This window comes from Trichomycterus rosablanca, chromosome 3, assembly GCF_030014385.1.
Source record: "Trichomycterus rosablanca isolate fTriRos1 chromosome 3, fTriRos1.hap1, whole genome shotgun sequence".
Taxonomy (NCBI): Eukaryota; Metazoa; Chordata; class Actinopteri; order Siluriformes; family Trichomycteridae; genus Trichomycterus; species Trichomycterus rosablanca.
In genome coordinates, this window is record NC_085990.1 from 26966829 (window position 1) to 26993450 (window position 26622).

General features: G+C 38.3%; 1 protein-coding gene across 1 annotated transcript in view; it reads left to right on the forward strand.

The window, feature by feature from the left end:
* apbb1ip (amyloid beta (A4) precursor protein-binding, family B, member 1 interacting protein) overlaps positions 1-20617 on the forward strand; it is a 60433-nt gene extending 39816 nt beyond the window's left edge. Inside the window, exons 11-14 of the mRNA XM_062991123.1 lie at positions 9585-9683; positions 13794-13929; positions 16911-16963; positions 19892-20617. Coding sequence (XP_062847193.1) covers positions 9585-9683; positions 13794-13929; positions 16911-16963; positions 19892-20455 — 852 coding nt within the window. The 3' untranslated portion in view covers positions 20456-20617. The remainder of the gene's footprint in view (positions 1-9584; positions 9684-13793; positions 13930-16910; positions 16964-19891) is intronic.
* The last annotated feature ends 6005 nt before the right edge of the window (positions 20618-26622 follow it).

Consider the following 26622-nt stretch of genomic DNA (forward strand, 5'->3'; position numbering starts at 1 on the left):
TGAAATATGTGTTACATATTATAATGGGTCTACCTATCTTTAAAATCGCCAGGTGGCACAAATTGCCTTTATGACCTGTATGGAGGCACAGAGGACTGTCAGTGACGTTACCTTTAATCAGACAGTCTCTGTGTCTCATCAGCATTAATTCGCAACAGCTGGGGGTGCTTTTAATATGCCCCTTCTAATTGGCTTCTTCGCCATAGGCTCATTGGCATTGTGTTGTAAGGTGTCCGTGCCTTTTCAACATCTGCATGCTTACGTTCTTAATGCTTTTTTCTTGCTATAACTTTTGTTAGAAATCATTTTGTTTATACATATCTAGTGCTTTTATTTAAATTCTAATTAGCTTAATTATCCTCTAGATCACCCAAGGAGGGTAAATCCTGTTGAGTCTGGTTCCTCTCCAGCTTTTTCTCTTGTAATATTTAGGGAGATTTTCCTTGCGATTGTTGCTTTTGACTTGCTTATGTGGGGTTTTGGTCTTTGAGGTGCTTTAGGATAATATCCATTGTAAAAAGTGCTATACAAATAAATTTGACTTGATTTCTTTGAGAAGAACTTAAGCAATGTTGTGGCACCTCTCAGAGTGCAACTGCCCCTGGCTTGTAGGCTGCCTTCAGGGCTGGCATAACAGCATCTTATATGTGTTTTTCAAAAAACACTGAGTTATAACATGCTGTTGGACTAAATAGCTCGGTTTTTATTTTGTCATTTTTATTTAATTTTCCACTTTCCTCTGTGGTCATGCTTTTTTGCTGTGGGTTTACAATTGATGCCTCTGTGGGGTAAGTGCATGCCACTGTCACCCTTGGCTTGCTCAGCGGGTGTTTTTAGTCTGTCTGCTTTAAGACACAAATAAACTTGGCTTGACCTTGACTTTACTTAACATAATGTGGGGACACTGTAGGCTTATGTCCTGTGGGGCAAATGTTTATTTTATTTTCTGGACGAGCGTATGGAGTGTGATAAACCCCGCTCCACGGTTGCGCTTGTCTATCTGGGGGTGCGTTTCCCAATAGCGATTGATCTTAGCAATTTACGAACAACTTTAAGAACAATGTAACTTTCAGAATGCCAATTTAGTGGGTGTTTCCCAAAAGCCCTCTTAAGTCTCTGAAATTACGAACGAGGTTTCTCATTATTATATCACAAAAAGCAAATGATTAATTAACAAAACATTTTAAAAAAACTAATAACCAGTAGGTTATTAAACACTGGTATAAAAACATTACATATGCCATTGCTATCTATTGCATGTCGCAGAAGGATGGCAAGTCTACAGCGCAAACAGACGCACGATTCAGGAAAGAGAGGGCTAAAACAGGTGTAGGTCAGTTATCTGCAACAGGCCTTACGAAGAAACGCTGTTAGTACTAGGCCCAGCAGGGAGTAGATGTATGTTTAAAGCTCCCATCTACCCCACCTCAGCCTACATCACCTGTGCAACCTTTACTTTGCAGCAGTCCTAGGTCATCTCCTGGGCCTTCCTCTGCACAGTCCAGTCAAATGGCTCCACCTGATCAACAGGACATCATGGCTAAGCAGCTTTCAATGCTAACCAATGCCTTCTATTTCTGTGCCAGTTATATTGCCCTCTATATATACAGTATATACAGTATATATACTGGTGCTGGTCATAAAATTAGAATATCATGAAAAAGTTGATTTATTTCAGTAATTCCATTCAAAAGGTGAAACTTGTATATTATATTCATTCATTACACACAGACTGATATATTTCAAATGTTTATTTCTTTTAATGTTGATGATTATAACTGACAACTAATGAAAACCCCAAATTCAGTATCTCAGAAAATTTTAATATTGTGACAAGGTACAATATTGAAGACACCTGGTGCCACACTCTAATCAGCTAATTAACTCAAAACACCTGCAAAGGCCTTTAAATGGTCTCTCAGTCTAGTTCTGTAGGCTACACAATCATGGGGAAGACTGCTGACTTGACAGTTGTCCAAAAGACGACCATTGACACCTTGCACAAGGAGGGCAAGACACAAAAGGTCACTGCTAAAGAGGCTGGCTGTTCACAGAGGTCTGTGTCCAAGCACATTAATAGAGAGGCGAAGGGAAGGAAAAGATGTGGTACAAAAAAGTGTACAAGCAATAGGGATAACCGCACCCTGGAGAGGATTGTGAAACAAAACCTATTCAAAAATGTGGGGGAGATTCACAAAGAGTGGACTGCAGCTGGAGTCAGTGCTTCAAGAACCACCACGCACAGACGTATGCAAGACATGGGTTTCAGCTGTCGCATTCCTTGTGTCAAGCCGCTCTTGAACAAGAAACAGCGTCAGAAGTGTCTCGCCTGGGCTAAAGACAAAAAGGACTGCTGAGTGGTCCAAAGTTATGTTCTCTGATGAAAGTAATTTTTGCATTACCTTTGGAAATCAAGGTCCCAGAGTCTGGAGGAAGAGAGGAGAGGCACAGAATCCACGTTGCTTGAGGTCCAGTGTAAAGTTTCCACAGTCAGTGATGGTTTGGAGTGCCATGTCATCTGCTGGGGTTGGTCCACTGTGTTTTCTGAGGTCCAAGGTCAACGCAGCCGTCTACCAGGAAGTTTTAGAGCACTTCATGCTTCCTGCTGCTGACCAACTTTATGGAGATGCAGATTTCATTTTCCAACAGGACTTGGCACCTGCACACAGTGCCAAAGCTACCAGTACCTGGTTTAAGGACCATGGTATCCCCGTTCTTAATTGGCCAGCAAACTCGCCTGACCTTAACCCCATAGAAAATCTATGGGGTATTGTGAAGAGGAAGATGCGATACGCCAGACCCAACAATTCAGAAGAGCTGAAGGCCACTATCAGAGCAACCTGGGCTCTCATAACACCTGAGCAGTGCCACAGACTGATGGACTCCATGCCACGCCGCATTGCTGCAGTAATCCAGGCAAAAGGAGCTCCAACTAAGTATTGAGTGCTGTACATGCTCATACTTTTCATGTTCATACTTTTCAGTTGGCCAACATTTCTAAAAATCCTGTTTTTGTATTGGTCTTAAGTAATATTCTAATTTTCTGAGATACTGAATTTGGGGTTTTCATTAGTTGTCAGTTATAATCATCAACATTAAAAGAAATAAACATTTGAAATATATCAGTCTGTGTGTAATGAATGAATATAATATACAACTTTCACTTTTTGAATGGAATTACTGAAATAAATCAACTTTTTCATGATATTCTAATTTTATGACCAGCACCAGTATATATATATATATTTTTTTTTTCATAATAATTAATACTTTTTTATAAAGGTGATGTTGCCGTGCCTAAAACCAGTGCGTCTGTAATTTTTTTAAAGGCAAATTTGCTGCATTTATCATTTTTGTGCATGCAAACTTTAAGTTAAGAGGTACTTAGTGAGTTACGAATGGGTCAGACTACTCGTAATTTACGAACGAGTTTAGGTACTACATTAGTTACGAAGGGTTCTGGAAAACACTTATAAAGTTAAGAATGTTCTTAAGTATGAGATTACGAAGTACTGAACATTTTAGGAAAGGCACTCCTGGTCTTTATCTCTCTGCTTTGGGCAGCAGTTTTTAGTTGGCGTATTTTGTTTCTTTCATTTATTTTTGTTGTTTCAGTCACATTTTACCTAGTTTGTGGCTTTTTTGGTTTTGTTCTTGGTTAAGCATCTTGCATATTGAGTTCAGTCCTCCCTGTCCCGCAGGTATGGGGCTACACTTGCTGCTTTAGTGGCGAGGTAAACAACTACAAAAAGTTTTAATACTTTATTCATCTCATAATTAATTTTTTTTATTTTTATTTGACATAATTCACATTATAGTTTTATACAATAACCTGCAGAAATAATACGGACAATTTTTTAAATGTGCATTTTTAGACAATGAAATAAAAAAATTATTTTAGATGGCTGAATACTATTTAAATTATGGAATGTGTCCCTGACTGATTAGCAACACCAGCCCTGTTGCTCCGGTACAAAAATTAGAAATCAAATATCAACACGTTTCAGCTGATCAATGTGTCTTGCAAGTGATTTAAAAATAACATCTTCTGTACAAAGCATGCACATAATGATAAATACCCTGCTTGCTATAGACACATGGCAGATGTTTTTAGCTATTTGCATTTTGTTGCATTTTCCCCTGAATTATCCTCTTAAACTATCCAGTATTTTTACCTCATCTGCTGCTGACCTCTACTCTTGGCCAAGGAGAGCCATAACTAACAGCCCCACCCCCAACACATGTGTAGTAGCCATGTGCAGAGATTCGAACTTGTGAGTTTGACATGTTATCACTGGTGAGCGCTGCACTACCCAAGCACACGAACCATGTGCTAAAGCTGTTCTCTGCTTCTGCTCTCTAAGCCTGAGAAACTAATCACCACATTGCTAGGTAATTATTTCAAGGTGCACGTGTCCTTCGTGCCCAGCACCTTTACATGCTGTTATTACCAAAATGACTGCCTCTGGACATGAACACAGTGCTGTAGCATTGAACCTTGCAGAGGCCACTCCTATAATTGTGCTCTCAGAATATCTGACTGAAACCTGCTAGCATGCCATTTGTTACCACATCCTGGTAACATCTGCACCAAAACATGCTAGATAGTGCAGCATTACACACAGCTTTAGGGTCCTAAATTCTATGTCTGTATGAGTTTTCTCCTTCTGCCCTCCAAAAACATGGCACTTGATGGACTAACTGCTTTAAATTTCTTCTTGTGTGAGTGATCCCTGCCCTTCTGAATGAATGAATGATGCATGAATGATTCAGTTTGCCCTCTGCTGTTAGGGCTCTACAATTGCAATAAGGCAGCAAAATTGTTCACAGCTAGATATGTTAGCCTCCATGAATTGAGCAACAGTTATTTTTAGGCTTAACTTTAGTTAATCAGTTGGCTAGCATAAAGAATCAGTGTTTATGGCTTCTGGTTTAGTAAACCACAAGCTCGCATTTATTTATTCTAACCATGGTTGCATTTATTTATGGCCTGCATTCATAACAGGTCTAAATGTAGCATAAGAACTAAGGCTAGGCATCTGAATACATTTTATATTTCTAACTGTAGAATATTGTAAGAATATACACTGACCATCAGTGAAGGTCAGTAACGCGTTACTCTAATCTGACCGCATTTTTCAGTAACGAGTAATCTAACGCGTTACCATTTCCAATCCAGTAATCAGATTAAAGTTACTTATCCAAGTTACTGTGCGTTACTATTTTTGTCATTTTCCTTAGTAAAAAGATATATATTTGCTTTCTTCTTGCGTCTCGGGGAGTGACGTCTGTCCTATGCGACAGTTAAGTCACGGGCTGCGTCCGGAATCGGTTACTTACAGAGTGTGCACTAGATTGGAGGAAGTGTGCACTACTCGGCCAACGCCGAGTGATGACGTGGGGACGTGATGACGTAATATCACCATAGTTACAGACTCATTACAAATCCCACTCGCCAAAATGTAGGATATTTATCGTCTTTTTGTTATTTATTTGTCTTTAAAAATGTTATTTTATTTATCTTACTTACACTTGTGAACAGAGGACTCCGTTTTCCGCGTCTTTCTTGTTTCTTATTCCGCTTCAATCGCAGCTCCAGTTGCATTATGGGATACATTAGCGGACCGCATTATATAACTAATAAAGTAACTTGTAATCTAACTTAGTTACTTTTAAAATCAAGTAATCCATAAAGTAACTAAGTTACTTTTTAAAGGAGTAATCAGTAATCAGATTACTTTTTCAAGGTAACTATGCCATCACTGCTGACTATGCATAACATTATGACCACTGACAGGTGAAGTTAATAAATAACTGATTATCTCTTCATCATGGCACCTGTTAGTGGGTGGGATATATTAGGCAGCAAGTGAACATTTTATTCTCAAAGTTGATGTTTTAGAAGCAGGAAAAATGGCCAAGCGTAAGGATTTAAGCAAGTTTGACAAGGGCCAAATTGTGATGGCTAGACGAGTGTTCCCGGTCAGTATCTATTAAAAGGGGTCCAAGGAACGAACAGTGGTAAACCGGCTACAGGGTCATGGGCAGCCAAGGCTCATTGATGCATGTGGGGAGCGAAGGCTGGCCCGTGTGGTCCGATCCAACAGACGAGCTACTGTAGCTCAAATTGCTGAAGAAGTTAATGCTGGTTCTGATAGAAAGATGTCAATACACAGTGCATCACAGTTGCAGGGCTGTATTGGCAGCAAAAGGAGGACCAACACAATATTAGGAAGGTGGTCATAATGTAATGCCTCATCGGTGTACACTAAAATTAAGTGATTTATGTTCTTTGTTTTTGGAAAAGCTTACAACCTTCATATTGTAATATATTTTATTACACTGCTTGAGTAATAGCTGATCATGAATGCGATCATCTCCAAAGTCATTGTGTATTAGTGTTTTTAAATAGAACTTATATGAACGGCAAAATTATATGCTGGGACAGTAAATAGTATTTTTATAATATTTTCTAAATTTATTTATGAATTAAAGAAGAAATAAAGATAATAAATATAAAAATTTGCTGCAATCATTATGCATAGTCAGACACCAGCTTCTGGCAGTGTTCCTGAGGAATCTTATCCCATTACTTATGGGCACTGACCTCAAAATCACTAATATTCCTGGGTTTATGTGCTGCAACCATATTCTTCAAATCCCACCAAATATTCAAACAACTGTAAAGGTCTCTCCAGAATCTACCAAGCCTTGGTGGATTTTGAGGGATCACTGTCCTGTTGGAAGGTCCAATGACACCCAAGCCTCAGCTTCATCACAAAAGGCATGATGGTACTTCATTCAATTCTTCTTGTTCTTCACACACTGCCGGTTTCCAGTACCAAAGGAAGCAAAGCAGCCACAGAGCATCACTAAACCACGACCATAATATACTGTAGGCAGGGTCTTCTTTTCAGCATCTGCCTTATTTGTTCCTAAAAATTCACAAAAACTTGGGGCTTATTTATATGTTTCTCAGCATATTGGAGCAATGTTTTTTTGTCTGTAGAGGTGTGCGGCTTAGAGTTTGGGCATGAAGACCTTACTGTGCAAACTGAAACCTCAGTGCCTGTTTCCGCCAAATGTTGCTGCAGGTCTTTTGCAGCCCACTTGAGGGTTTTTGACCACCTGCCTTCTCAGGAATCTGGTGGCAGCCGGTGACAGCTTCCTCTTTCTAAGTAGGTAGTGTAGTCTCTAGGTAGTGTAGGCAGTGTTTCTTTAATTTTAAACTTGCAAACTATGCTTTCATTTGTATCTACTGAAACATTTAGTGCATTTGGTATTTATTGTGTTCTTCTCCATGTTTGTGCAAGGCAATAATCTCTTAAAAGTGGCACTTTGTGTTGAATTTGGAGAAACCAGTTGTTACATTTGTTGTGTTGAGCTAGTTAAACTGTTCTTGTTTGATTGGTTTACTGCAGGTTTTGCTAATTAACCTAATTTGTGATGGAGGTTGCTCTAATACCACAATGTACCATAATGACCAAGCAATAAAGAGGGAGATCTACATGTAGTGTGGATTATGTATTGAATTTCCTAGGAAGTAAATGCCAATCAACAGAAGTCTCTGCTTTTATAAACAATTAGAAGAATCTTGGTCTTTAAAATGTTGTTTTTTAATAACATTTAACAATATACTGTCATGTACCACCAGTGGTACATTTTACAAGTGTCTGCATACTCTGTGGTACGCAGTAGCCCTTTTTAAATTCCTTCTTAACAGTAATTGTTTATTTTTTCTTAACCAATGTTTCATACTGTCTTTAAATATGTAATTTGTTCTTTATATATTTAGTAATACCCAAATTTAATTCAGTGAGTGACTGGAGTATTGTTAGAACTAACACTTCTGTTTAGTTTTGATGCATGGAGTCCACTGATTAATATGCAGTATTAAAATTACAGTGTGTTTTATTTGGTATAGGAACATCCCTGTTAGGAATGCATTATTGCAAACAACTTACAAAAAATCCTGCTGCAGTTTTGCTGTGGCGTTAAACCCATTCTAACATTCAATTAGAGTCAAAGGTTGTACTCTTGGTCTAGTAAGCCTTGCCACTAAAGAGAAAAACCTGACCATCCCATATAGACAGCTTTTGAAATTGACTTACAATAACAATACAAAGTGAGTCAAAATTATGTTAACACTTGAATGGCGGAAACCATTTATTTACAAAACATACTTCATGTGTGTAAGATGATTTACAGGACAGTCTCAACCTGTTCGCCATCATGTTCAACACACAAAAACCAGCGAGCAACAGTAGCATTTAAAGCCCGGACACACATTTCGTGGAGAATAGATCCATTAGTGTTAACATAATTTTGGCTCACCCTGTATTATGTTTTAGTATAAAGTAAATGATTTATTTTATTACTACAGACTCGTGGACTATCAGTCCTTATTGGCCCTAATTTGCAATGCCATACATTTAATATGGATTGCACATTGCAAGAGAGTGAAATAAAAATACAAATGCTTATTATTATTTATTAGCACAGTTTATAGTCTCTGCATGCCTGTCTGTAAACAAAACTCAAAAAGCAGCTTGAAATTGGTTTAAATACTGCATTAATTCAAGCTGTGTCTGCAAAGTTGTTTCACTGAGCACCAAATGCTGACTAATCAACCACAGTTCTTTATACAGGCCTCTATGAGCAAAGGCACATCACTCATCAGCATTTCAGCAAATCGGCAAAAAAAATCCAGTACAGCTTCACTGTCACCACTTGCATACGTCAAGGTTTTTTTTTTATATCATGGAGTCTAATTACTGTATCATTTGTGCCAAAGTGGACACGAAATTATTTGCATTTTTGCAATGCCAGCAACATGTGACAGCTGAAGTTCTAGTGGCCTTAAAGTGGGTGGTTAAATTACAGGTCCATCAGTCACCAAAACTGGAAAAAATAATTGATGTTTTTAGAAAACAGTCTTAACAACCATGGCAGCAAATGTATTGTGGTGTCAGCGAGACGTGAGGAAACGTTTCTGCTCTTTAAACTGTATGAGGCAGCACTCCGTATTTTCAATTGCTCTTGAGCGAGTTACAAAAAGAGACCAGATCTGATATACTGCAGATCCCTCCCACTATGCTTCAACAAGCAAACAGAACAGGAAGATCACCACACACAACACATTTAACAGAAATGGTAATTTCAACAACACTTCAACATAACACGAACATACGTCTATAATGAAAAGGTCTTCCAAAATGAATGCACAGTTTTACAGTAGAACCCTACTTCTATTTAAAATGGTAGAATATTTAGTGAGGAAGAGACACTGCAGTGGTCACCAAAGAGTCCTGATTTCAATCACACTAACCGTCTTTGGGATAAACTGAAACTTCAACTGTGAGTCAGACCTTCTCTTTCAACATTAGTGTGACCTCACAATTTTTTTTTAGATGGACACTACAAAATCTTGTGAAAAGCCTTTACAAAAGAATGGAGGTTGTTATTGCTCAAAAGATAGTTTTGGAATAGGATGTTCAACTAGCTTAAGGTTAGGTGACCACATACTTTTGGCCCAATAGTGTTTGTGAAATAGTGATAATGATATTTGTGTGATTTAATTACAGCATCCTCAGATCCAGAAGGAGTCTCAGTACATCAAGTACCTGTGCTGTGACGATGAGTGGACAATGAATCTGTGGGTAACGGGGATCCGTATTGCCAAGGTAAGAAAAAACATATTGGATTGTTCCTAGTTGAGGCTAGAGTACACTTGTTTTAGCATCACTCCAACAGCTTGCATTTTGGGGGCAAATTTAGGCCACAACACAAAACATATTCCTGACAAAACTTTACCTCAGAGACCATAACCATAGCACCCACTCTTAAGATTTACAGCTAAAAAACCTAACCTAAGATTTAGCCTAACACATACAAACCCAAACCATTGTTAACGCTGACAAAGCTTTACCTTAGAAACCATAACCATAGAACCCACTCTTAAGATTGACAGCTAAAAAACCTAACCTAAGATTTAGCTAACAAACCTAACCTAAGGTTTAGCCTAACACACACAAACCTAAACCATTGTTAACACTGACAAAGCTTTACCTTGGAAACCATAACCATAGCACCCACTCTTAAGATTTACAGCTAAAAAACCTAACCTAAGATTTAGCTAACAAACCTAAACCTAAACCATTGTTAACGCTGACAAAGCTTTACCTCAGAAACCATAACCATAGCACCCACTCTTAAGATTTACAGCTAAAAAAACCTAACCTAAGATTTAGCTAACAAACCTAACCTAAGATTTAGCCTAACACACACAAACCTAAACCATTGTTAACACTGACAAAGCTTTACCTTGGAAACCATAACCATAGCACCCACTCTTAAGATTTACAGCTAAAAAACCTAACCTAAGATTTAGCTAACAAACCTAAACCTAAACCATTGTTAACGCTGACAAAGCTTTACCTCAGAAACCATAACCATAGCACCCACTCTTAAGATTTACAGCTAAAAAAACCTAACCTAAGATTTAGCTAACAAACCTAACCTAAGATTTAGCCTAACACACACAAACCTAAACCATTGTTAACGCTGACAAAGCTTTACCTTGGAAACCATAACCATAGCACCCACTCTTAAGATTGACAGCTAAAAAACCTAACCTAAGATTTAGCTAACAAACCTAACCTAAGATTTAGCTAACAAACTTAACCTAAGATTTAGCCTAACACACACAAACCTAACCCCAGCACTCACTATTAATACTAGGACTAAGATTGTGAGGTAAAGCTTTGTCAATGTTAAGAGTGCTTAACCTCACAATCTTAGTCATATCATCTACTTATAACATTGACAATTCTTCACCACACAAACCTGACCCTAGCACCTACATTTAATACTGACAATGCTTTGTCACAAAAACAGAACCTTAGCACCTACTCTTAGTATTGACAAAACTTTATCTCAGAAACCTTACCCGAGCACCCACTCTTAACATTGACAAAGCTTTTCCTCACAATCTTAGTCCTAGCACCCACTCTTAATATTGACAAAGCTTTACCTCTCAATCCTAGTCCTATCACCCACTCTTAATATTGACAAAGCTTTTCCTCACAATCTTAGTCCTAGCACCCACTCTTAATATTGACAAAGCTTTACCTCTCAATCCTAGTCCTATCACCCACTCTTAATATTGACAAAGCTTTACCTCACAATCTTAGTCCTAGCACACACTCTTAACATTGACAAAGCTTTACCTCACAATCTTAGTCCTAGTACCCACTCTTAATATTGACAAAGCTTTACCTCTCAATCCTAGTCCTATCACCCACTCTTAACATTGACAAAGCTTTACCTCACAATCTTAGTCCTAGCACCCACTCCTAATATTGACAAAGCTTTACCTCACAATCTTAGTCCTAGCACCCACTCTTAATATTGACAAAGCTTTACCTCACAATCTTAGTCCTAGCACACACTCTTAATATTGACAAAGGTTTACCTCACAATCCTAGTCCTAGCACCCAATCTTAATATTGACAAAGGTTTACCTCACAATCTTAGTCCTAGCACCCACTCTTAATATTGACAAAGCTTTACCTCACAATATTAGTCCTAGTACCCACTCTTAATATTGACAAAGGTTTACCTCACAATCTTAGTCCTTGCACCCAATCTTAATATTGACAAAGGTTTACCTCACAATCTTAGTCCTAGCACCCACTCTTAATATTGACAAAGGTTTACCTCACAATCTTAGTCCTAGCACCCACTCTTAATATTGACAAAGGTTTACCTCACAATCTTAGTCCTAGCACCCACTCTTAATATTGACAAAGGTTTACCTCACAATCTTAGTCCTAGCACCCACTCTTAACATGGACAAAGCTTCACCACCCAAACCTCAGCTTAGCATTTACTCCTAATATTGACAAAGCTTTACCTCACAAACCCAGCACCCACTCTTAACACTGACTAAACTTCATCACAAAAACCTAGCCCAAGCACCCACTCTTAAGAATGACAAAGTCTTACCTTACAAACCTAGCCCTAGCACCTACTCTTAACACTGACTAAACTTCATCACAAAAACCTAGCCCAAGCACCCACTCTTAAGAATGACAGTCTTACCTTACAAACCTAGCCCAAGCACCTACTCTTAACACTGACTAAACTTCATCACAAAAACCTAGCCCAAGCACCCACTCTTAAGAATGACAAAGTCTTACCTTACAAACCTAGCCCAAGCACCTACTCTTAAGAATGACAAAGCTTTACCCCACACGTCAATGCTTGACCTTAAAAACCAAACCCTAGTACTTACTCTGAGTATTGACAAAAACTTTACCGAAGAAACCTAACTCTAGCACCCACTCTTAATGATGGCAAAACTTTGCCTCAGAAACTATAACCTTAGCACCCACTCTTAGGATTGACAAAGCTTTACCTAAAAATATTGACAAAGCTTCACCACACAAACCTACCTCTGGCACCCATTTTTAACCTTGACAAATCTACACCATACAAATCTAACCCTAGCACCTACTTCTAATATTGAGAAAGCTTTACATCACACACATAAACCTTCTTGTCTTAATATTGACAAAACTTTACCTCAGAAATCAAAACCTTAGGACCCACTCTTATGATTGACAAAGCTTTACCTAAAAAATATTGACAAAGCATCATCACACAAACTTAACTCTTGCACACACTCTTAACATTGACAAAGCTTTACCACACAAACCTACCTCTAGCACCCATTGTAAACACTGACAAAGCTACACCACACAAACCTAACCCTATTACCCACTCTTAACAATGACAATATTGCTTGCTTTTTGTTGGCATTGTTATGTATCTGTCACATGAGATTCATTCTGGATGTAAGCTGTCTCCAGTGTTGGTATGACAATGGTTGGATTATATACTGCTGTTGGTTTTACTAAGTTTTGTTTTTGTTCCTTTTTTAAGAGATTGTATTGTCACTCACTAGTGGATTAAATAGCTGGCACCCGTGGCAATTTAGCTCCTCTGTAATTCTTCTCTTGTCTGTCTCTCTCTGTTCTTCCTTTCTGGGCAATCACGACTTATTCCATTTTATTTTCATGCAACCTGAGCCACCCAAGAGCCCTGATTGCTGATTAGACTCCTGTAAAATGATCATCTCCCCTTTTCTCTAATTTCTTGGCAAACTGGCTATTTTTCTATTTTGCTTTTGCTTATGGTTTAGTTTTTCTAGTTTGTTCCTAGTTTTATTACCTTTATTTTTTATCATTTATTTAGGTGGTTATTATTTACCCCTTTTATTTGCTGGCTTTTAGCCACAGTATTGGTCTGCCTTGGTTAAGTATCCTACAGTTGAGATCTGTTTCTTTGTAACATCACAAACCCATGACACATAACCCTAGTACCAAATCTTAACCAAAGAGCTGATATGGCTGCAGATTTTTATACAACCAGACAGGACCTTCAGCAGTTCAGCACCTCAGCAGTTTAAAGACCAATAACAATTGATTAAACCAGTGAAATCAGGTAAAGCTGTTGCCTGGTTAATGGGGAAACCAGCAGTCACATGGACCTTTTTGTGGATAAAAAAGAATTCACTGAATTTAAACCCCACGTCAACTCTTCTCACAATCCTAACCATGCCTAACCCTAGCATTAATAATCCTCCAGCCCTTACATCCAAGCCTGGAATTCATAAAGCCTTAATAAGGGCAAATATTAAGTTATTACCACTACCAAATGTACTCATAACTGTATCTAAACTCTCTCTGTATTTTAAAGTATGTGTATGTTTCTGTGTTTCTCACCTCCAGTATGGCAAGATGTTATATGAAAACTACAAGAATGCTGAGAGGAAAAATTCATCACTGTCTTCAGTTTGGAGTAACTTAAACCTCCAACCAAGTCCATCCAGCTCAAACACATCCACACCCTCTCCCACCCCAAAAGGTATCAGACACATTCATGTACACTGTCTCCTTTTATAGTGAAGATGTATGAGATAGACTAATTAGCAAATGAAGATTTATAATGTAATGTATGGGCAAATGTATGTGAGCACTTGACAATGGGCTTATAAAACATTTCATTCCAAAACTTAAAAGGTAATACTTTATGGCTATATTAGCCTCACCCACCTAAAAAGGCTTTCCATAAGGTTTTGAAGTGTGTTCGTTAAAATTTCTGCCTATAAATTTATAAGTGTACTTGTGATATCAACCACTGTTGCTGGATAACACTTTCAGACTCATGATCAGTGTTACACTTTCTCCCAAATGTGTGTATTGGGATTAAGGTCAGGGCTCTGTGTAGGTCACTGGAGTTCCTCCACACCAAACTTGTAAAACCACTTTAGTAATGCTGAAACAGTAATGTGCCTTCCTTAAACTTACTGTTACAAATTTGGAAGCATAATGTTAATTTCATGATGATTTATTACACCTTTTAGCAATGGGTGTGGCTAAAACACCTATTTCTCAACAATATTTACAAAAGTTATTTTTTAACATTATACTTAAAGGGATGCTGTTATTCGTTTAAAATGTGTGATGCAATCATGTTCAGTATAATACCCAGAGTGCCTAAGAGCAGGAAGAGGTTCAGTAGATCCTATCTGTGTGTGTGTGTGTGTGTGTTTGTACACAATGGATTCAGAAAGTATTCAGACCCCATGACTTTTTGCACACAGCTAAATTAATTTTGAATTACTATATTTTTACCATCAATTTACACTTAATCAAAAAATGAATACGTTTTTACAATTTTTCTTAAAAAAAATAATCTAAAAAAATGGAAAAGCTTTTATTTTTTTGAAAACTTTTGAAAACTTACAAAAAACTGTTTTCTATTTGACATTATAAGTTATTACATTGAGATTGATGGTGAAAAGGGCAATTAGATTAAATAGATTTAAAATTAAATCTGCAATACAATAAAGTATGCAAAAAACAAGGGGTCTGAATACTTTCTGAATCCACTGTAAATGTGTATGTGAATAATTCACCAGTTTAAAAACATTTCTTAAAGTAAAATTTTAAAAACATGATGTTATTATCAAAAAATTTAAGAAACTTTAAGAAATGAATGTGCATGATTGACAAGGATAACCCCTTCTGAATCCTTTAACACTGTACTTTGCACAGCAAAAACCTTTAGAATCCATGAATGGCACAACTTCTCTAGGCTAAAGCTCCACTACAATAAACCGATAACCAGTAAAAACTGTATTGTGGCCTGACAAGTCAACCTATAAACGGCATGTTCTTGGCATCAGGAAGAAAATGACTATCAAGATGGTTATGAGTTTAAAATTCAGTGGCTGTCTTAAAATTGGGTGTGTTCATGCAGACCATGGACATCACACAGTGGCTTCGCTTGCCTTGTCACTCACATGGAAGCTGGGTAAACTTTGCGGACGATGTCACTTTGCGACAACGTCTGTGATTGGTCGGTAAAACAAAGAGGCGTGCCATGAAAACAAACATGGATTTTGAGGAGCGTCTCAACTGTGATCATCGGCTGCGTCTGAAACCGCTACTTCCTTACTGAACAGTACGCAGGAGTGGGTAGTGTGTCCAAATACGTAGTATTCATTAAACAGTACGCAAAAAGTACCCGGATAATCCACTGCTTGGGCCATTTTTTATGTATGCAAACGCAGCACACTTGAACACTACTGAAAGAGCTTACTTCTGTAACGGCCAAGCTTTGCACACTGCCTCTAATTTAGTATGTACAGTTTAGGTATGCAATTTCAGTACAATACAATCATAAATGTCACAGCTTCACCTGCAGCTGTGGAGCAGACGCAACAGGCAAAACAAAACCGTTAGAAGTATGCCGGCTTGTAAGCTCACGAAGACACGTTCATCTTTGTGCAATGCTCGCAAACTTAGTTTCGCAGGAAGTATGCAGAGGACTTTAGTGCCCGTAGCATAAGTAATCTGAGAAACTAGCATGAGCACATCTGTAAGGCCATAATTATTGGCATATGCTGTCTTTGTCAGGGATGTCAGTGCTTTTGTGCACATATTTTAGCAGTATGGCTGTATGTGTTATCAGAGTGTGCTGATGCATTACAAAGTGCCAGAGCTGTTTCATATTAAAATGTGTGGTACATTATGATGTGCTAAATACAGTAACAGCCCTGTAAGTTTGCATGTCTAAAGACGGAAAAACATTATGGAAAAATATAAAGAATTCTACTTTTAGAATTGTTTGATTGCTATTTCTTTTCCAAACAATTAGCAAGTGTTGCTTAACCCTTTAATGGTCTCACCAACCAAATAACGTTTAAAAAAATTATTTCTTTGCATTTCTCAGTTTCTTGGGACTATACCAACAACAAACAATTAATATATTTTTTACTGTGCACACAGTATTTTGTAATGAGTCTCTACCAAACAGTTGAGATGATCACAAACATCAGAATACTTTACTTTATTGATCCCAGAGGGAAATTGCAGTTTCCCTAAGGCATCTTTTTATAGATGAGTTGACAGGTTAAAAAGGCTGTTTTCTTAAAACCATCTACCAATATTTTTGAGTTTAATACACGTCAACCAAGCAGTAGATACAGCCTAAACAAGATTATTTAAGTACAGCTTATTTTTATCCAAGTATTTAGACTCATAGTAAGGTCAATCAAATGGTTGACAGACCATTAAAGGGTTAATGAAAGATTGAGTAACACAGATTGAGTAAAGCACCTGTCCAAACTGTTTTAAAAACATAGTATGGGCAGATTTAAAATGATCTTTATTTACATACATTAACTGTGTTTTGTACTGCTTTCAATGTAATACAAGACAAAGGTGATCTACAAACTACTGCTTCTTGTTTTAATTAGCATTTTACACACATTCAGCCTTTTAAATATACTCTTTTATTGAAGATAATGCAATAAGTAATAAATGTGTTTTTTTTTTCAGCCAAAGCTGCTAATGGACATGCTTCTCAGCCTAGATCAGAACCAGCGCCCAAGGTAAACATGGTGGAAATATGCTATTACAATTCATGTGCAGCAATTAGATTTAACAAAATACAACAGTTATTATTTTAAAATACTTAGGCCTGCAACAACTGTTTTACACCTCTGGGCAAAATTCTTGTACAAATTAAATACTGATTTTATCTGTTGTAATCAGGACTCATTTGAAAAGAGAGAAAACGTCCTGAAAAATATTTGTATTTATTTTATTTGTATTCAAGTATCTAAACTAGAAAGCATTCACCCTGTCATTAAGGAATCACATGAGCCCTTATAGTGCTACAGCCACATGTGATAAGGAACTTTCATTCATATATTGTCTGTTTTACCACCGCTTTATCCTATTCAGGGTCACTTTGGGTGATTAGGAACTTATGGAACATGAATGGCTTTCTGGGTAGCAAGAGTCATTGAGCTATAAGAAAAACACACTGGCTGTATTCATATGTCTCAGTGGAAGCACATATTGAGTGGTGTTCTAAGGAAAATCGCCCTGACAATATTGTGAAGAAACTTTGGGTACAAAACACTTACAATAAGCTCATCAGCAGTGGTGATTAACAGCTGGGCACTCTTACAAAATCATGTTCTTCTGCCTTATATTTAGGGGCATAGAGGTGCAGATGTGTCACTTCCTCTTAACTGTCAGTAACCTGCACCTCAATGGTTCAGTGGAACAAAAATGCACTAAAAAGTGTTTCTGTCTCTATGTAAAGCCTAAAACAATCATTGAATAGCATTAATGTAAGGTCTTTAGAAGACATTTCATGACTTTGGTATAAATAGACAACAGTCCGTTAAACATTCAGATAAAAACTGGTTTATAGCTATAAGGGTAAGGATAAGGAAAGAGGGTTTCTTTTTTACAGGTAATCATTAGTCTTTTATAGGCAAGTTAATGTTAAGTACTTAAGTACTTGCTAAAAGATGAGTCGTATGCGTCATACAGCAAGTGACTACATTTTACCACATGGATGCTAGTACAGAGAAATGTTTTGATGCATGACTTCATTGAGTCATGTGTGGTGATTCAAGTCTAGTGGAAATAAGGGTAATGTAGTGAAAATAAGAGGTGTAATAAGTGCTTTATGTTAGGTGAGGGCTGGTCTTTATTTTTGGCTTTAAAGGCAAGCAATATTGTTCTGAATCTGATTTAGCATTTAGATAATCCATGTACGCTTTGAATACACAACATGATTAGACATTGTAGGTTTCCAGTGCTTGAATTATCAGTCAATTACTGCATTACACTCCTAAATTCGACTAGGGCATGTTTTCACATATTTTCCTGCTTGACTGACTGTATCAGTATTAATGTATCAATGTAGAATCTGTAAAGATGCAGATCAAAACTAGATCATATTGCTAGTGTCAAATTACAACCAGTCCAGCTAGACTTTTGGTCCTTAATGTATGGTGTGCATTAAATGATTCCTGTTGTAGCCATAAACAGAAAGAAATATTTGAATTAAATATTTCATATTCACAGTATTTATTTACTATTTCAGGTAATAGATTGTGTTTATGATTTGACATTATGTATGTGGGGCATTTCCTTTGCACATATTTTGGGTCAAAAAACAGTCAAAAAAAGCTTTGTATTTAGGTTAAATGTGGCTCAGCCTGTTGCTGTAACAAAACAGCTTAGGCTGCTTCTTTCGCTCCCTCAGTTTACATAATATCAGAAACCTGCTACTAATCATTTTTGTTTGGTGCATTAATATTTGTTTGAAAAGCAATAAACCACTAAAACAGGGTATGAGGCTTTGACCGAAGTGTCTGTAAAACACCAGCAGATACCACAAATCCTCTCAAGAACATTAAAAGCAGAGACACAGAGGGTGCTATAGAATCCATACTTTGTGTTGTGGATTTGATTTTAAACAAATTATGGCTGCTCCCATTAGGGTTCACCACAATGTATCAGTCATTCTCATATTTGATCTGGCACAGTCTTCCGGCATAGCTCAAGCTCCATCACATTTGATGGTGAGCGTATGCAATTTGCTATTTTCAGATATCTCAACAAATATTCAATGGAGTTTAATTCTGGGCTTAGTCTGGCCACCTCCCAGGCAAAGGCCAGTTATGTCCAGATGCCCATTTTGGCAGGATGGCCAACTCTAGAAAGGTTCAAGGTTGTGCCTATGTCTCTTTATTTCAAAATTATTGAGGCTACAGTGATTATAAAAACACTTACATTTAAGGCATCAAGCTGATGCTTTTATCTAAAACAATTGTGACTGTATACAGTGCAAGCAACTAAATGGTAAGGGGCCTTGCTTAGGGGCCCAACAGTGGCAACCTGGCAGTGGTGGGGCTTGAACCAGCATTCTTGTGATCACTAGTCCAGTACCTTAACCACTGAGCTACCACTGACCCACACATAAAGTCTTGGATGTTGTTTATGTTTTAATGCTTGCCCTAATGTATGCCGTGCCACAATTTAAACACAGACATCCACTGTCTGTTTACATTGTTCTGTCAATCCAGTGTAAATTGAGAGCCCTTACAGACCCTGGAGAGTGTCTTACCAAACTATGTCCAGTCAATTCAACTTGCAGCTGGTGGCTGGTGATTGATTTATAGACACTTTTCTAGGATAAAAGAAGCAAACAGGATGCACCTGACCACAATTTGGAGGAGAATTGCAAAGGAGCTGAATACTTTTGTGAATAAGAGATTACAGTTACTGATTTTTATTCATTTTTACAAAGCTGAGGTGGAAAAACCCTTAATGAAATACCTTAGAGACTGGATTATGGATTATTATGGTTTGAATAAACTGTATAATCCATACATTTACTGAACATTTTGTAATGTAGAAAAGTGGCATGAATCTGGCATGATATGTAGGTACAAAAGCTTTTATACTTAGCACAACTCAAATTGATTCATGACAATATTGTGTTTGTTTCTAAGGGCTCATTTCTGACACCGGCACCTCCAGTGGAAATCCTGCCTCCTCCCCCACCTGACCCTTCACTTTTTCTACCACCTCCTCCTCCTTCTCCTCCTCCTCCACTGGCACCTGCTCCAACCCTGCCTGTGAAGAAACAGTCTCCCAACACTGTGTCCATAAAGAAGCGCCCTCAGCAACCTAACCCTCCTCCCCGAGCTTTGCCCAATCTCCCTCCTCCAATGGACCTGCCACTTCCTCCACCTCCGAGCGACGACATGGAGCTACCTCCCGACTTCCTTCCCCCACCGCCTCCGATGATGGGTGCAGATCTTCCTCCACCTCCTCCAGATCACTTCCTTCCTCCTCCTCCTCCACCAGCAGCAAATGGAAATGCACCTCCACCTCCGCCCCCACCCCCACCTCCACCTCCCTCTGTTGCTGCAGCCAATCCAGCTGGGCCCCCTCAACGGAAAGCTGGTCCGCCACCTCCAAAGAGAACTACACCTGCTCTAGAGACACCCTCTGGTGGAGACTTTATGTCAGAACTGCAGAAAAAACTGCAGAGAAAACGAGACGGGCTGTAAATTTCCTTTGGATTTTTTAAATAATAAGTGCTGTAAATAGTGGACTTGTCTGCCTTAATATGTTACTGACTACGCAACATCAGTTATACACGGAGCGATGCTTTGTAAGTGGCAGGGGATTGAAATTAAAGCATTGAAATAAATATTGCTTATTAAAAGCTCTATCGTCTACTTGTAGTAAGTCCAGGCCACTTGAAAGATATTATTCCTATTTAGGGGGCTTCAGTAGTTCTTCTCAAAGTGGCTCCATAATGTATTAATCTGAGTGATAATGTAGATCAGTAGGAGTTTCTAACAGTTAGATCTGAAGCTCGTGGTGGATATCTGCTGGAGTAACCTGGTCTTTTGCTGTTTTTTGTCTGTCAAATTGTCTAGTCAAAGTCTGAGTACACGACACTGCTTTGTGTTTGGGTTTTAAATCTCACACCACTGAAGCAACAGCTCCACCTGCAGGACAAGTACAGAATGACTATGGATTTCATCTACATTAGAACTAAGCACCTTACTTAGTTCTTACGTTTGATACTAAGGTGTACGTTTGGTACAAAGTTATTTTAACTAATCACCTGCATTATACTGATGAAAATAGTCTCCAAGATAACAATGCCTACATTCTACAAGAATGATGGCTCAGCCAATGGTATAGTGTGTATGCAAGTAATGTCAATCATATGCTTTTGTTCTCACAGCATTTCTATACCAGGCTGTATCAAGCACCTTTTCCATTGCTTGGTACCCTACAGTACAATATAGTACGTATCCAAATGTACTAATGTACAACCCCAAATCAGAAAAAGTTGGGACAGTATGGAAAATGCAAATAAAATAAAAATGCAGTGTAAAAATTGGTATCCTTGGTGGCAAAATGTCTTTGAAGTGTGGTGAAAAGGAATGGCAACGATACAAACTGGTAAATGCTTTACTGTCCCAAATTTGTTGCAGGCCTGAAATGCAAGAATGGATGTTTATTAATAAATGAAATGAAGTTTACCAGACAAGAAATATCTCAGGTTCATCCTGTCTGCAATGAAATAAAAGTCAAAGTAAATGTAAAAAAATCTGTTTTTCTGGTTTTCTTTTTTTATTATTTGCATTTTCCATGCTGTCCCAACTTTTTCTGATTTGGGGTTGTACTTAATGTGCTATTGTCCATACCTAATGTGCTTTTGTCTATTTCCACTCACACAAGGGTGCTGGTGAAGGTAGAAAGAGTTCACTGAAGGTAAGACTATGATGACATTTTTTGCCAGACACTGAGAGCAAACACTTCACAGTAACTGTAAACAATTTTAAAGTATTTTTTTCCCTTTTTCTCCCACTTTAGCACATCCAATTTCTGCCCATCAATCATCCTCTCACTAATGCTGGTCCCTGCTCCTGATTGGGGAGGACGAGGCTGCTTCACGCCCCCTCCGACACGTGCACAGCAATTGAACATCTTATCACCTACACTTGATGAGTGCAGTGCAGTACAGCGCTGTGTACGGAGAGCTACACCCTCTACCGCACTTCTCATCTCCGTGCAGGCGCCACCAACCAGCCAGCAGAGGTCGTAATCGCACTAGTCTTAAAGAGAGTCCCCATCCGGCTTAATCCCGCCCCTATCTGAACAACAGGCCAATCGTTGTTAATGTGGCCGCTCAGCCTCAGCCAGCACCAGGATTCGATACGATGTATTCGAGATCCCAGCTCTGGTGAACAGCGTGTGTTTTTACCTCTGCGCCACCTGAGCAGCATAATTAGTAATTTATTAAGTTTAATTATACTTTTAATTAAACATTTTATTAATTGTATTATTATTAATAATTATTTTAGTTTTTAAATTAATTCATTATTATTATTATTATTATTATTACTACTACTACTAGTACTACTACTAATAATAATAATAATGCAAGCCGTAGCCTTGTGGTTAGTGGACTAGTATTCAGAAGGTTACTGGTTCGAACCTTACCACTGCCAGGTTGCTAATGTTGGGCCCTTGAGCAAGGCCCTTAACCCTCAGTTGCTCAGACTGTATACTGTAACTACAATGTAAGTCACTTTGACTAAAGGCGTCTGCTAAATGCTGTAAATGTATTATTATTATTGGGTTTTACTGTGGAACCCACTGTGAACCTGACCAAGATCTAAATGCTTTACATGTAATCAGGTATGTCACAAGGACTAACCCTCTCACAGATTTGAGCAACAGTGACTTACCTCAGAAAAATCATCATTCTCTGCTTTCCTAATAGCAGCCTCGGCCATCCAGTTCCGCAGAATGTAGCAAGCATTAACCTCTAGATTTTACCAACACACATTGCATAACACAAATGAGGAAATGACCAGTAAAAAAACACTGTGGTCATCACGGTATGGTGTTGAAACTGTTTCTGTGAACATGTATAGGAAACATTTTGCTAAATATTTGTCATCCCTCACTCTATATTATTCTAAAACATTATGCTCAAAACTGTCATTTGTCAGTGCTACACAAATGAAATAATAAATATGTACCTCTCATTCCGCTCTGCCAATTTCCTCTGAATCACGACTTGTCTGTAGGGAACAAACACACTTCATATCATAATTGCACATTCACAGTGAGCTGAATATGATGTTAGAAAATGATGTGATTAGCCACTACATTCTAATTCTGCGCAAGTAGAATTTAACCCAGTCTGAGAAATACTTATAAGAAGCAACATCACACATGTCCACATGTTTTGTAGCAAAATACACACACCATGCTTTTCAAACCATGCCCATATGTCCTAACCATGCCCTAACCATAACCACACAAACCATGACCACACACAGTTCAGTGCATATCATTTATTTTATATAATTGACTTTACATTGTAATACACATTAAAATAAGTGTGACTATAATACCTACTGTGAACTAAGAAAGGAATGTTCACATATTTTTGGCCATGAAGTGTAGTTCAGTGATAAAGCATAAGATTATTTAGGGTCTTACACTGGCACCACAACCACCAGTTTACATCCACTTACACCGATCAGCCATAACATTAAAACCACCTCATGTTTCTACACTCACTGTCCATTTAATCAGCTCCACTTACCATATAGGAGCGCTTTGTAGTTCTACAATTACTGACTGTAGTACATCTGTTTCTCTGCATGCTTTGTTAGCCCCCTTTCATGCTGTTCTTCAATGGTCAGGACTACTACAGAGCAGGTATTATTTGGGTGGTGGGTCATTCTTAGCACTGCAGTGACACTGACATGGTGGTGGCGTGTAAGTGTGTGTTGTGCTGGTATGAGTGGATCAGACACAGCAGCGCTGATGGAGTTTTTAAACACCTCACGCTCACTGCTGGACTGAGAATAGTCCACCAACCAAAAATATCCAACATATCATCATAACAATGTCCTAAGCATAACCACACAAACCAAGACCACACAAAGTTTAATGCATATAATTTATTTTATACAATTGATTTTAATACACATTAAAATGAGTGTGACTGTAATACCTACTGTGAACTCAGTAAGAAATGTTTACATACTTTTGGCCATGAAGTGTAGTTCACTGATAAAGCATTAGATTATTTAGGGTCTTACACTGGCATTACAGCCACCAGTTCACATCCACTTACTATATATGACCACAACCCAATCTGAGTTCCTGGGCAGATTTATTTCAAATCTCCATACTTTATGAAACTGTAGTAGTTTAGAGGATTGAGCTTTTGGGTTATCAATCTGAACATGATAGGTTTGAATCCCAATTGCCATGCAGCCTTTGAGCAATGTCTTGAGCAATGTCCATAGCCCTCATTGTACTGTCCATATGTATATGTATATGTGACAAAAAGCCATTCCATCTGGAGTCCACAATGCCAAAATACCAACAGTTCTAAACATTACACATTCTCCACTATTCCTAACAGAACATACATAAATAGTAAATAATAGTGTTTTCTGTATAACTAGATGTTCACACCAAATCTACCCCCCCAACCCCCAATATGACAGCAAGGCACATGCAATAAGGTACATTGTTCCACTGTTCAGTATTGCCTACACAAAATGATCGGACGAGAAGATTCATCAAACTTTACCTGCCACACCTTTACAAAACTTAATGTCTGTAGCAAGCAAACATTATCTATCCCTAGCAATTGTTTCCTGAATGCTTTTACCTAATCTAGATAAAGTGAAACGAGTTGGATGTATTATGCTTCAAGGTTATGTTGCAGCCAGAAGAACAGCAACTACTTCATGGATAAAAGATACATGAACAAATTCTACTAAATAAAAGCAAATTTTGGATGCTAATGTAACACAGCCACTCTTACAAAATCCATCACAGTGGCATTGGTCAGTGTACTGGACTACTGATTGGGAGGTCACTGGTTTTAGCCCCACCACTGTTGTCAAGCCACTGTTGTGCCCCTGAGCAGGACTCTTGACCCTCAATTGCTTACATTATATTTGGTAACAGCTGTATGTTGCTTAGGGGCAGGAGTCACATGGAGCTACGTGTGGCTCTTCATATGCAATATGGCTCTGTGTTCAAACCCAACATTGGCAGATGACAAGAAGTGGCCACAGATTGAACACATGTCAGATGGGGCGTCCAGGGATCCAGATCTCTTTGATCAAATCGAGGGTTGTGCAAGCGGCAGCGGATTTACACCGGGGAACTGGAAATAACCAGACTGTGAGATAAAAGGAGAAAATCCAGGAAAAAAAATTTAAGTTACTAATATAGCTGGCAATAGAACAATAGAGATGATTCTTTTTTAATGATGTAATTTGGCATTATCAACTAAAATAAATTGCTTGGTTGAACATAAGCAGTTCTATTTTGAGAGATGAGTAACGTGATTTAATGATCGAATGAGGTAAGTGTTATGCTGGATTCATGTACAGTCAAACAGAAGGTGATTAATGGAGCTCTTCTGCAGCTCAGCTGGAATCACTTCACTCAGCTGTCTGAACGTCATAGTGTAATCTACACACGTGTCCTTCATGAGCTGAGAGAAACAAAAAACCGAAGATCAAACCCAGGAAAACAGAAACAGCATATTGAGAACTAGGAAAGGACCTGTTAATATTAATATGGCATAAAGTACAACCCCAAATCAGAAAAAATTGGGACAGCATGGAAAATTCAAATAATAAAAAAACACAGAGTTTCTTACATTTACTTTTATTTGATTGCAGACAGGATGAACCTGAGATATTTCATGTTTTATCTGCTCAACTTCATTTCATTTATTAATAAACATCCATTCCTGCATTTCAGGTCTGCAACACATTCCAAAAGAAGTTGAGACAGTAAAGCATTTACCACTCTGTAACGTTGCCGTTCTTTTTCACCACACTTAAAAGATGTTTTAACACCGAGGATACCGGTTTTACTGGATTTAGTGTTTCAGCTTTTATTTTGTCCCATTCTTCCTGCAAACACGTCTTAAGATGTGCAACAGTACAGGGTTGTCATTGTCGCATTTTTCATTTCAAAATTCTCTACACATTCTCTATTGGTGAATTATCAGGTACCCTCTTCTTCCGGAGCCATGCCTTATAATGTGTGCAGCAGGTGGTTTTTCATTGTCTTGTTGAAAAATGCATGGACGTTCCTGGAAAAGATGACGTCTTGAAGGCAGCACACGTTGCTCTAAGATCTCAATGTACTTTTCTGCATTAATGCTGCCATCACAGTAAATGACCTTTGCCAAAGACACTGACACAGCCCCATACCATGACAGACCCTGGCTTTTGGACTTGTTGCTGATAACAGTCTGGATGGTCCTTTTTGTCTTTGGCCCGGAGCACACGGCATCCATTTTAAAAAAAAATGCTGATTCATCTGACCACAATACACATTTCCACTGTGTGATGGTCCATCCAGAGTCGACGCCACTTCTGGACATGGTTAACATAAAACTTATTTTGTGCACAGTAAAGTTTTAAGTGGCATTTGTGCATGTAACTCTGTATTGTAGTGCTTGATAAGGTTTGCCAAAGTAATCCCTCACCCATGTGGTTATATCAGCTGTTGTTGAGTGGTGATTCTTGATGCAGTGCCGTCTGAGGGATCGAAGATCACGGGCGTTCAGCTTAAGCTTGCACCCTTGGCCTTTAAGCACTGAAATTTCTCCCGATTCCTTGAATGGTTTAATGATATTATGCACTGTAGAGGGAGA